Source organism: Xenopus laevis, chromosome 4L, assembly GCF_017654675.1.
Source record: "Xenopus laevis strain J_2021 chromosome 4L, Xenopus_laevis_v10.1, whole genome shotgun sequence".
In the NCBI taxonomy this organism is placed as follows: domain Eukaryota; kingdom Metazoa; phylum Chordata; class Amphibia; order Anura; family Pipidae; genus Xenopus; species Xenopus laevis.
The window spans coordinates 12,987,755-12,999,490 of record NC_054377.1 but is presented as its reverse complement, the minus strand read 5'-3'; the positions used below and the strand labels follow the sequence as shown (position 1 = coordinate 12,999,490).

The 11,736-nt window shown below is 40.5% G+C and overlaps 1 protein-coding gene across 1 annotated transcript; it reads right to left on the bottom strand.

Moving 5' to 3' along the window:
* Positions 1-242: 242 nt before the first annotated feature.
* LOC108713601 (uncharacterized protein C11orf91) lies at positions 243-3,057 on the bottom strand. Its single transcript, XM_018257151.2, has 2 exons — positions 2,669-3,057; positions 243-512 (listed from the first exon to the last, which is right to left on the bottom strand). The coding sequence occupies exons 1-2, from the start codon at positions 2,991-2,993 to the stop codon at positions 388-390; spliced, it is 450 nt and encodes a 149-aa protein (XP_018112640.2). The 5' UTR covers positions 2,994-3,057; the 3' UTR covers positions 243-387.
* Positions 3,058-11,736: the final 8,679 nt, after the last annotated feature.

Sequence of the window (11,736 nt, the reverse complement as noted above, 5' to 3'; positions counted from 1 at the left end):
TTTGTGTAATTTAGAAATAAAAATCATGACAGAATCCCTTTAACAAAATGCACCACGTCTTTCCATAAGCCCTCAGTTCTCCCGTTGATGCCAAATGTAAACTGACAGATTGGCTTGTGATTCTCGCGCGCCCGGTTGAGAAAACAAGGGAAGCTCCTCGGGGGCGGGACTGAGGAAAAAAACACATTTGAATAAACACATTTACAATTGTGCATCTATAAAACCACTGCATAAAAAGAGTATAGATTCGAAATCATTTAATGGGAATATATGCGGTTATTTGTATCGCCGTGATGCTTCAGGGAGTTGCTGTAGGGCCAAACAGGTTGTGCAGGTTGGAAGGAACCTCTTATATTGCTTGTGATGAAACAGCTGTGGGTTTATCTTTTAGCTGAAAGCAGAACTGGATTCCGGAAGGGACTTGACATTGGCAAGGGGTGCGGGATCCTTGGCACCCTGATCGGAGTCTGTCCTGCACCTCGTCTTATCTCCGACATTCTCCAAGAGCTGATCTGTAATAGAAGAAAATGAAGATTATGCTGCGTCTGCAGAGAAATGGAGGATATAATCGAGCAATTACACCCGCTTTGCTTAACCAGGAGCGAAACACAATCCCCCGTAGGGGATCCGGCCGGCTACTTCCAGTGCCAAAATGTCAGAAAGCCCTTTAGACAAGTGAGATTGTTTTCTAGATACACAAACGCCACTTGTTTCCCAGTCCCTCGGCTGCAATCGGATCGGCAAAGTATGGAAACTCAATTAAATGGGTAGTTCAACTGTAAAATAAAAATAAACCTTAGTGTGATATAAAGAGTGATATTCTGAGACAATTTGCAATTGGTCTTCATTTTTTATCATTTGTGGTTTTTGTGTTATTTAGCTTTTTATTCAGCAGCTCTCCAGTTTCAGATTCTAGCAGCTGTCTGGTTGCTAGGGTCCAAATTACCCGGGCAACTAGGCACGGGACACTGGAATATGAACAGCAATGGAAAGATAAGTAATAAAAAATAACAACATTATAGTCTCGAAGCTCAATCGTTTTATAGCTGAAAGCGGTAAAAAATGAAGCCCAACTGCAAAGTTGCTAAGGCCGTTCTATAACATGCTAAAAGTTAACTTGAAGGGGATCTATCGCGAAAATGAAAATGTGATATAAGCTTCATCTTGCTGAAAGAAGAAACTTTCTAACTGCAATCAATTAAAAATTAAGTAGCATTTTATGAGAAAAAAAGAAAAAATCAAGTTACTCTTCACTCTCCCCCTCTGAGCAACTTGTCTCTCTCCATTCAGTCTTCATGCAGTAGGTGGAGTCAGTTTTTGATTGACAGTTAAGTCGAATACATCCTTTTGGGGGGGGGGTTGCACCCTTAACCTGGGTGCTCACGCTTTAAAAATAACCCACTCTGATGGAAATCCTGTTTCTCTACATGCAGGGTGTTTGCCAGAGTCTGTTATTTTTATATTTTATACCTTTTGTTTGTGCTGGAGTTGGTTATTTGAGTTATTCTGCCAAGAAAGGGAGCCCCCCTAAAAGACGAATTAGACCTACCTGTCAATCAGAATCTGACCCAGACCTCAGCATGAAGAGTAACAGGTTGTGGAGAGTGAGATACTGAAGCGTAACTTGATTATTTCTTAAAGGAGAACTAAACCCTAAAAATGATTAGGGCTAAAAATGCCATATTTTATATAGTGAACTTATTGCAGGAGGCTAAAGTTTGAGCTTGTCAATAGCAGCAATGATCCAGGACTTCAAACTTGTCACAGGGGGTCACCATCTTGTAAAGTGTCTGTGACACTCACATGCTCAGTGGGCTCTGATTGGCTGTTGAGAAGCTAAGCTTAGGGCTCGTCACTAATTATCCAGCAGAAAATGAGCTTCCCTGTAATATAAGCTGATGCTACAGGTTTGCTGATTATTAAATTCTGATGCTAACTGCACTGGTTTCTGTGCTGCCATGTAGTAATTATCTGTAGTAATTACTAATCAGCCTTATATTGTGACATTTCTATTCTATGTGTACTGTATATTGTGAGTGGCTCCCTAAGCTCAGTAAGTGACAGCAGCACAGAGCATGTGCAGTGAATCAGCAGAAAAGAAGATGGGGAGCTACTAGGGCATCTTTGGAGACACAGATCTTTACTGCTAAAGGGCTGTGGTTGCCTTGGGCTGGTACAGAAGCCCAAAACACAATGTACAACATTTCTAGCCTATTTCTTTGGTTAAGCTTTAGTTCTCCTTTAAAAGGTACAGCATTTTTAATTGGTTGTATTTAGAAAGTGTCTTTTTTCAGTGAGATGAAGCTTATATTCATTTTTCATTTTCACGATAGTTCCCCTCATTGGATCATTGGGTTTATTTAATGTTTATAATGATTTTTTAAGTATAAAGATCCAAATTATGGAAAGATACATTATCCGGCAAAACCTCCAGGTCCTGAGCGTTCTGGATAACAGGTCCCATACCTGTTCTTCTGGTTCATCACCATAATCATCATCATAATACCATTTATAAATTCTACTCCCTATGCAGAACACTCTGCTGTGGAATCACTTAACTTTTTCTAATTGGTGAGTTCTTGAAACGACTGACCAATGGGCTTCAACCCATGACATCTTGAGTATTGGGTATTGGTAGAAAACCAAACCAATCAAACGCTCTACTCACAGCTCTTCGGGTCAGGTTCCTCTCCAATAATATCTAACAGCTCTGCCTCCTTCATCTGAAACTGGAGGTCGCTTATCTCACCTAAATCTACATAATTGGGGGTCGCCCCCCTCCACTGGGCGGTGGAAAAAAACTTCAAGGGATCATAAGGAATATCGGCTAAACCAGGGGGCCACGCGGGGCCGAGCTCAGACTCTTTCTTCTGCTGAGACTTCTCTTTCAAAGCCACCCAGATTTTTTTCCAGGCATTAAATATGTCCTCCGAGGGTGCAGAGGAACTTTTGTCATAAAGGGACGGGAAAAAGTCTGGAGGTTTTTGGCTCATCTTCCCTGATGTGCGACCCGCAGATTGGCTGCCGCAGACAGTTGACCTATCACAGTTGCCTCTAACTGACATGAATGAGCTGGTCTGGCTGAGAGAAGAGAGGGGGAGCCTAAGTGGGACTATTATTAATGGGGTATTACTTTGTCACACAAACAAGGAAGAAAAAAAAAAATCGGGTTCGGATTCGGTTCGGTATTTGGCCAAATCTTTCAACTGGTCCTTCATTATTTACTTTTTCTAGTTTTTGCATTATGTCCCTTCTTCTTCTGACTCATTCCAGCTTTCAAATGGGGGTCGCTGACCCCAGCAGACAAACAAAAATAAGATCCTATAAGTATGAGACTCTCATTCAAACCACTCCCTGGTTGATAAGTTCACTTAAACCTGTGCCTGTGTTTATTCCAGGTCAAGGTTGATAAATATTGATGCATTCTGCTTCCCTATAGACTGTTGACTGCAAAGTGATTATAAGATTTGTACAAAGTTCAAACAGATTTTTTTATATTCAATTTTGAAATCTGACATGGGGCTAGACATATTGTCAGTTTCCCAGCTGCCCCAAGTCATGTGACTTGTGCTCTGATAAACTTCAATCACTCTTTACTGCTGTACTGCAAGTTGGAGTAATATCATCCCCCTCCCTTTCCCCCCCCAGCAGCCAAACAAAAGAACAATGGGAAGGTAACCAGATAGCAGCTCCCTTACACAAGATAACAGCTGCCTGGTAGATCTAAGAACAACACTCAATAGTAAAAACCCATGTCTCACTGAGACACATTCAGTTACATTGAGAAGGAAAAACAGCAGCCTGCCAGAAAGCATTTCTCTCCTAAAGTGCAGGCACAAGTCACATGACTGGGGGCAGCTGGGAAATTGACAAAATGTCTAGCCCCATGTCAGATTTCAAACATACCTCCCAACTGTCCCTTTTTCAGAGGGACAGTCCCTCTTTTGACAGCTCAACCCGCAGTCCCTCATTTGTACTGGAAAGTCCCTATTGTCTCTGCACTGAACAGCCAGAAAAAGAAACAAAGTTTCTCACTTAATTGGCTTTTAGCAGAGAGCCCAGAACAGCTAACAGGTGCAAATAAGATACTTTGTAACAATTTTGAGACACAAAAACACAGTTTAGATAAGAAGAAATATTTTCAAACTTTCATAACCTGCCAAATTTTGTAAAACAAACATGGTAATTAGGGGGCGTGGCCACAGAAAGGGTGTGGTCAAAAAATTGCTGCGCTACATGCGGGAAAAAATTTTTGTCCCTCTTTTTACTTCCAAAATGTTGGGAGGGATGTTTCAAAACTGAATATAAAAAAATCTGTTTGCTTTTTTGAGAAATGGATTCCAGTGCCGAATTCTGCTGGAGTAGCACTATTAACTGATTCATTTTGGAAAAAACATGTTTTCCGATGACAGGATCCCTTTAAGATCATGCCTGTCATGTTGGTGCTGTATGAAACAGACTCTAAACCCTTCCCCTGCTGTTTAGTTAAGGAATGGAACCCAATAGGAGCTTTACAAATTTTTTGCTTTCTGGGTTAGAACATGGGTGGGTATAGGGGCAATTGTTTTGTTTTTTATTTACTCTACTGTGCAGTGATTGGGGAGTGGGGGGAATGTACAGGTTTATTAGGTTAACACAACCCGTACACCCCCTTTATATCCTTTCCCTCTCTACTTACCACCCTTTTTGGTTTTTTAGAAATGACCAAGATTGGCATCTTTTTACAGAGGGATAAAAAAAATCTCATTGTTGAACAATTGCTCCATCTAGTGTATTTATGTTGTACTACAATGCAGTTATTTCCTCAAATAAGGGGTTGTTCACCTTTAAATTAACTGTTAGTATGACATAGAGAGGGATATTCTGAGACAATTTGCAATAGGTTTTCATTTTTTATTTGTCTTTTTTTTTATATATATAGCTTTTTATTCAGCAGCTCTCCAGTTTGCAATCTGGTTGCAAGGGTCCAAATCACCCTAGCAACCATGCATTGATTTGAATAAGAGACTGGAATATGAATAGGAGAGGCCTGAATAGAAAGATGAGCAAGAAAATGTAGCAAAAACAATACATTTGTAGCCTTACAGAGTATTTGTATTTTAGATGGGGTCAATGAAAGCTGAAAAGCATTAGAAGAAATAGGGGGTTAATAATTAAAAAAAAAAAACTATAAAAAATAAACAATGAAGACTAATTGAAAAGTTACTTAGAATTAGTTATCCTAGGTGGTTATTTACTAAACTCCAAATTTATCTCATTATTTTATTAAGAAAACCCACGACCAAACTCCCACGTCTGATTTGACCTTATCTATTAACGAAAAAACTAGAATTAATTGGATCAGGAAATACCTTGATAAAATCCGAATCATCAGATTTTTCTCCGACTTTTTTTCCCCATATCACTGGAGTTTTTGGGGGTTTTGTCAGAAAACCCTGAATTTTTGGGCTCAACCCAGCGCAAACCACAACAACTCCCAATTGGGTAGGTGCCTCTCCCATTGATTTATACAGGACCTCAACAGGTCTGAGTTGGCGGATTTCTGGATTCGGGGCTTTTTGCAGCATCGGGGTATAATAAATCTTAAAAAACTCATGTTTTTTTTCCAAGAAAATTTGAATTTTTGCCCCGAAAAGCGCAACCAAATAAATGTGAGATTTCGTAAATAACCCAAAGTGTGAACCACCCCTTTAGCAGGGACATAGCACTGTTTAGTTGTTGGGAGCCTAGAGTAATATGTTTCTGGTTGGTCCTGTGAACCAAGAACATTGATCTGGGCTCACACACAGCACAAAGGAGCATTAATGGCTAATTCCAAGCAACTTTTCAATTGGTCTTTTTTTTCTGTAGTTTTTATTATTTGCCTTTTTCTTCTGACTCTTTTCAGCTTTCAATTGGGGTGGGGGGTCACTGACCCCATCTAAAAAAACAAAAGCTCAGTAAGGTTACAATTGTATTATTATTGCTTTTTATAATTCTCTTTGCATTCAGACCTCTCCTATTCATACTCCAGTCTCTTATTCAAATCAATGCATGGTTGCTAGGGTACTTTGGAACCTAGCAACCGGGTTGCTTTAACTGCAATCTGGAGAGCTGCTGATTAAAAAGCCAAATAAACTCAAAAACCACAAATAATAAAAATAGCAAATCGTCACTCTCTACATCATACTAAATGTTCATTTAAAGGTGAACAAACCCTTTAAAAACAAGATTACACTGTGTGTGAGCCCCACACTCGACTGCACAAATCGATATTGGAGGAAAAACAATACTATTGGGTTTACTTTACATTTCAATGATTTCTAGCCACTTTTAAGGTATTGAGATCCAAATTATGGAAAGATCCCTTATCTGGAAAACCTCAGGTCCGGATAATAAATTCTATACCTGTATTAATATTCAGAGTGTCCACTAATTAGTAGCACAGACATCTCTTCTAGCAGGGAACTGTATCAAGTTATGTTGGACTTATTTCAAAGAATCATATGCCAGTCCTATGAGACCCACTGTAATATATCGAGCTGTGCTATTAGTGTACCCGGCTCTGTGCTGTTAGTGCACCCGACTCTGTGCTGTTAGTGTAACCGGCTCTGTGCTGTTAGTGCACCCGGCTCTGTGCTGTTAGTGCACCCGGCTCTGTGCTGTTAGTGCACCCGGCTCTGTGCTGTTAGTGCACCCGGCTCTGTGCTGTTAGTGCACCTGGCTCTGTGCTGTTAGTGTACCCGGCTCTGTGCTGTTAGTGCACCCGGCTCTGTGCTGTTAGTGCACCCGGCTCTGTGCTGTTAGTGTAACCAGCTTTGTGCTGTTAGTGCACCCTGATCTGTGCTGTTAGTGTACCCATCTCACTGCTGTAAGTGTACCCGGCTCTGTGCTGTTAGTGTACCCGGCTCTGTGCTGTTAGTGTAACCGGCTCTGTGCTGTTAGTGCACCCGGCTCTGTGCTGTTAGTGTAACAGACTCTGTGCTGTTAGTGCACCCGGCTCTGTGCTGTTAGTGTAACCGGCTCTGTGCTGTTAGTGTACCCGGCTCTGTGCTGTTAGTGTAACCGGCTCTGTGCTGTTAGTGCACCCGGCTCTGTGCTGTTAGTGTAACAGACTCTGTGCTGTTAGTGTAACCGGCTCTGTGCTGTTAGTGTACCCGGCTCTGTGCTGTTAGTGCACCCGTCTCTGTGCTGTTAGTGTACCCGGCTCTGTGCTGTTAGTGTACCCGGCTCTGTGCCTGTTGCCTCGTTACACTTCATTTCTATCTGTCAGCTTGTGTTGACAGTATGTTAGGCTGTTCACGCTGGACTCTCTGCTGGTATTTACAGTAGCTTAGTAACCCTACAGGGCACCACTTCAAAGTTGGAAGTTGGAAGTTTCTATTGTTTCAAACTGTCCATAGCCTGAACTCTTAGCACAATACACATTTATAGAAACTTACCCAACTGACCCCTCGGCCTCTTGTGACCTATTCATATTTAAAGAGACAGTTATTTGAACCAACCCCCTGTGCCCAGCTGCTGCACACCAGCCAATAAACAGTATTGGAGCTAACATTGTGCCATTGGTTGGATTACCACGGTGTTGGCAGTCTGTTCCCTTGGAGGACCTTTGTCTTGGGTTCACTGTGCCAAGGCAAGGAAGGAGATGGCCACAGGACCTCAGGGGTGACATTATCACTTAGTACCACAGCAGCCTCATGCATTATCAAATCAGATGCATCACTAATTGGATTTAGTTGTCATTTAACTTTTGTTGCCCTTTAATATACAGACCCCTCCCCCCAGGAATGCCAGAACCAGGTTCCTATCCAAATACCAACACGGAGACTATAGATTCACGTAGAAGTAGTAGAGTAAGTGATAGAGAAGGGTTGTGAGTAGAGTAGAGTAGAGTTGCCTCCTGGAGGCGGGACAATGATGTAGCAGGGGCAGGGCATGACATAGATAGGGCGGGATGGGATGTCAGGGGCGGGGCTATGACATGACGGTCGGCACATGACGCATCAATCTCACGGAATCCTGCCCAGTTTTCCTAATTTGAAAACCTGGGCAGATAGTTTTGACCCTTACAGTCAACCCCAAAATAAAAATTTGCCTAATAAAAGAAAACATTATTCCAAGCAACTTTGCAATATACATTCATTACAAATACATATAAAAAGCAGTGTTTGTCTGTCCCTTTCTCTCTGCCCTGATGGCTCAGACTATTGATATAATGTAAGAGTAAGACAAGGCAACTCATTAACAGACCTGACTTTGATGGGGGAACCAAGACTTTTGCAACATTGTTTAAACAGTAACAACCAGTAATTAAGCAAATGCTGCGTTCAACAGCAAGCGTTTTTACAAATAACTTTAAAAGCACTGAAAATGTAATATATACTGGAAAGTTGCTTAGAATGATGTTTTCTTTTATTAGGTATTTTTTTTATCTTGGGGTTGACTTGCCCTTTAAGTTAACTTTTAGAAAGTGATAGAATGACTAATTCTAAGCAACTTTTCAATTGGTCTTTATTTATTTATTTATAGTTTTTGAATGATTTGCCTTTTTCATTTTTCCAGCTTTCGAATGGGGGTCACTGACTCCATTGAAAAAAAACCCAAATGCTCTGTAAGGCTACAGATGTATTGTTATTGTTACTTTTTATTACTCATCTTTCTATTCAGGCCTCTCCTATTCATATTCCAGTCTCTTATTCAAATCAATGCATGGTTGCTGGGGTAATTTGCACCCTAGCAACCAGATGGCTGAAATTGCAAACTGGAGAGCTGCTGAATAAAAAGCTAAATAACTCAAAAACCACAAATAATAAAAAATGAAAACCAATTGCAAATTGTCTCAGAATATCACTCTCTACGTCATACTGAAAGTTAACTCAAAGGTGAACAACCCCTTTAATCCCAAACCTACAAGTTAGAAATATACGAGAAGTCGGTGGGAAGGTGAATTTACAGTGTAATGACTGAATCTTGAGATTCCGGCGCCTGTAAAGACAGATGGGTTGTTGTATCTGCTGTGCAAGGATTGCAGCCATCCCGGGCATTATATATATCTTATGTTTATAGCCTTCTGCCTAAATGTAGCGAGGCCCATATGTTCTGTATTAGTAGCGGCAGATTGGGAGGCTGGCGGCTCCTGCACATCCTGGCGAACAGCTGCTCACGATTTAAAGGCCTCGCTTCGGAGAAATAACTCCTCCCGGAACGGCATCTCCAGAACTACAACTTTAACATAAAATATGCCAAAAGAACTGAGTAATATAAGAACAAATGTTGTGTGTTTGCCTTATGTGCCTTTATTCTTCTCTGCAGACACACTGAACAGTGCAAATTTTCATAAAGCAACGTGATATATCCATATGTTCCTGTTGGGAATATCAGGATTAATCTATTCTACTTTCCTTGTCTCAGGCTGCTGAATATCTATATCTGCCCTTATCACCCACCATAACTGTCCTGATAAGAATTCTGACAATACAATGGTAATAATGCACTATGATCAGCAGGGGTCGCTATTGCACATGGAATAGCATTGCCTTAGCCAATAGAGCGACTGTAGATATGCCGAGACGAGAATATGATGATTTTTCTCTTGGGATCAATGGACAGTGGAAAGAATAATGTAAATACAGAGTGAGTAGCCGGATCATTTTAAGATGGTTAATTTCCAAGGGGATCAATAGGAGCACATGAGTAAACATGAAAGCCTGGATCAGCATTGATAGAGACTAGAGATCTCTCACTATAGCCCAAAGGACTTTGTCAATATAAAGCTTGTCAATGAGTAGTCCTCACCATGGCCTTGAGCAATTGTAGCACTAGATAGGTACCTAATATACAGGAACAGAGACCAGAGGAGAGTGTTGGAAGGGTTACTGCCTGCTCTACTCTCAATTCCCAATAGAAATAGGGATTGGTAGCACTAGATAGGTACCTAATATAAAGGGAAAATATAGAAGAGGAAAGTGTTGGAAGGGTTACTGCCTGTTCTGTTTTCATTTCCCTACAGAAATAGGGATTGGTAACACTAGATAGGTGCCTAATATATTGGGAAAATATAGAAGAGGAAAGTGTTAGAAGGGTTACTGCCTGTTCTGTTTTCATTTCCCTATAGAAATAGGGATTGGTAGCACTAGATAGGTGCCTAATATATAGGGAAAATATAGAAGAGGAAAGTGTTGGAAGGGTTACTGCCTGCTCTGCTCTCATTTCCCCTAAAGAAATAGGGATTTGTCACACTCAATAGGTGGCTAATATATATAGGGCGTGACAAAGCCAACATGATCATGATCTTACCTTATGAAAGCAAATGCATAAGCGCCCCTCTGCTGTTGTAAACCTCTGCCTGGTTGCTAGGGTATTCTGGACCCTAGCCACCAGATAGCCACTGAAATTCCAGACTGAAAAAGCAGCCGAGCAACACGCTAAATAATTCAAAACCCACAAAAACAAAAAAGAAGACCAACTGCAAAGTGTCTCAAAATCTCACCATCTACATCATAATAAAAGGTCATACATCATAATATAAAGGTAAACTACCCCTTTATAGACTTGAGGTGAGCACTCTCCGTAGAAAAAAAGTGACTATGACAGAAGGAAAAAAATAATAATTTAAATCTGAGAATAAATAATGGGGAAAAAAAATCTAATTTTTTTGTTTGAATCTGGACATAAAAAATATAAATCTGGCGAGTCTGAGAGCTAATGCATCTCATATTTCATAGATTGAAACTGTAGTCACAATGCAGATGATGGATTAGCCCATTTACCTACGCACTTAAAATATAATAACAATAAAAAAGTTGTTGCAGAAAAGATATACGAGGGAGCAACGACGGGCTCGGCGCCATCATTCACTGATAAAATATTGAAGGATTTTTTTAAATGAAATGATTATAGCAATGTAATTCAAAATTGCTTGTTTTATGCACAAAGAAACTCCAAGACGCCCAAGAGAGTGTTCGGAGTCTCTGCCCAAATCCAGTAGGTGATCTGGAAGTAGAAAAGGGTGAAATATAAAGGGGCTGGTGTAATCCCCTACTGTACATTTATACTGGATATACATCATTTTGGATTGTTTACTGTGAACTTTGCCCCTTTTATATTTATCTGTGGACTCTTGAACCTCTCACCTGTATGAATTAATTAACTGTGAACTTTTGGCCCTCCTCTCCCTATGTATATTTATTTGTGAACTCTCGAACCTCGTGCCTGTTTTTAGAGGTTTTACTGTGAACTTTGGCCCTCCCCTTTTATATTTACATTTAAGAACTCTTGAACCTCACACCTGTATGAATAAGTTTACTGTGAACTTTTGGCCCTCCCCCTTTTATATTTATCTGTGAACTCTTGAACCTCTCACCTGTATGAATTAATTTACTGTGAACTTTTGGCCCTCCTCCCCCTATGTATATTTATTTGTGAACTCTTGAACCTCTCACCTGTATGAATTAATTTACTGCAAATTTTTGGCCCTCCTCCCCCTTGCATATTTATTTGTGAACTCTTGAACCTCGTGCCTGTTTGTAGAGGTTTTACTGTGAACTTTGTCCTTCCCCTTTTATATTTACATTTAAGAACTCTTGAACCTCACACCTGTATGAATAAGTTTATTGTGAACTTTTGGCCCTCCCCCTTTTATATTTATCTGTGAACTCTTGAACCTCTCACCTGTATGAATTAATTTACTGTGAACTTTTGGCCCTCCTCCCCCTATGTATATTTATTTGTGAACTCTTGAACCTCTCACCTGTA

Excerpts from the sequence above, each read along its gene's own strand:
- LOC108713601 (XM_018257151.2), bottom strand. The coding sequence starts at position 2,993 with ATGAGCCAAAAACCTCCAGACTTTTTCCCGTCCCTTTATGACAAAAGT. Across the intron at positions 513-2,668 it reads GGAACCTGACCCGAAGAGCT|ATCAGCTCTTGGAGAATGTC; the intron begins GTGAGTAGAGCG and ends CTTCTATTACAG.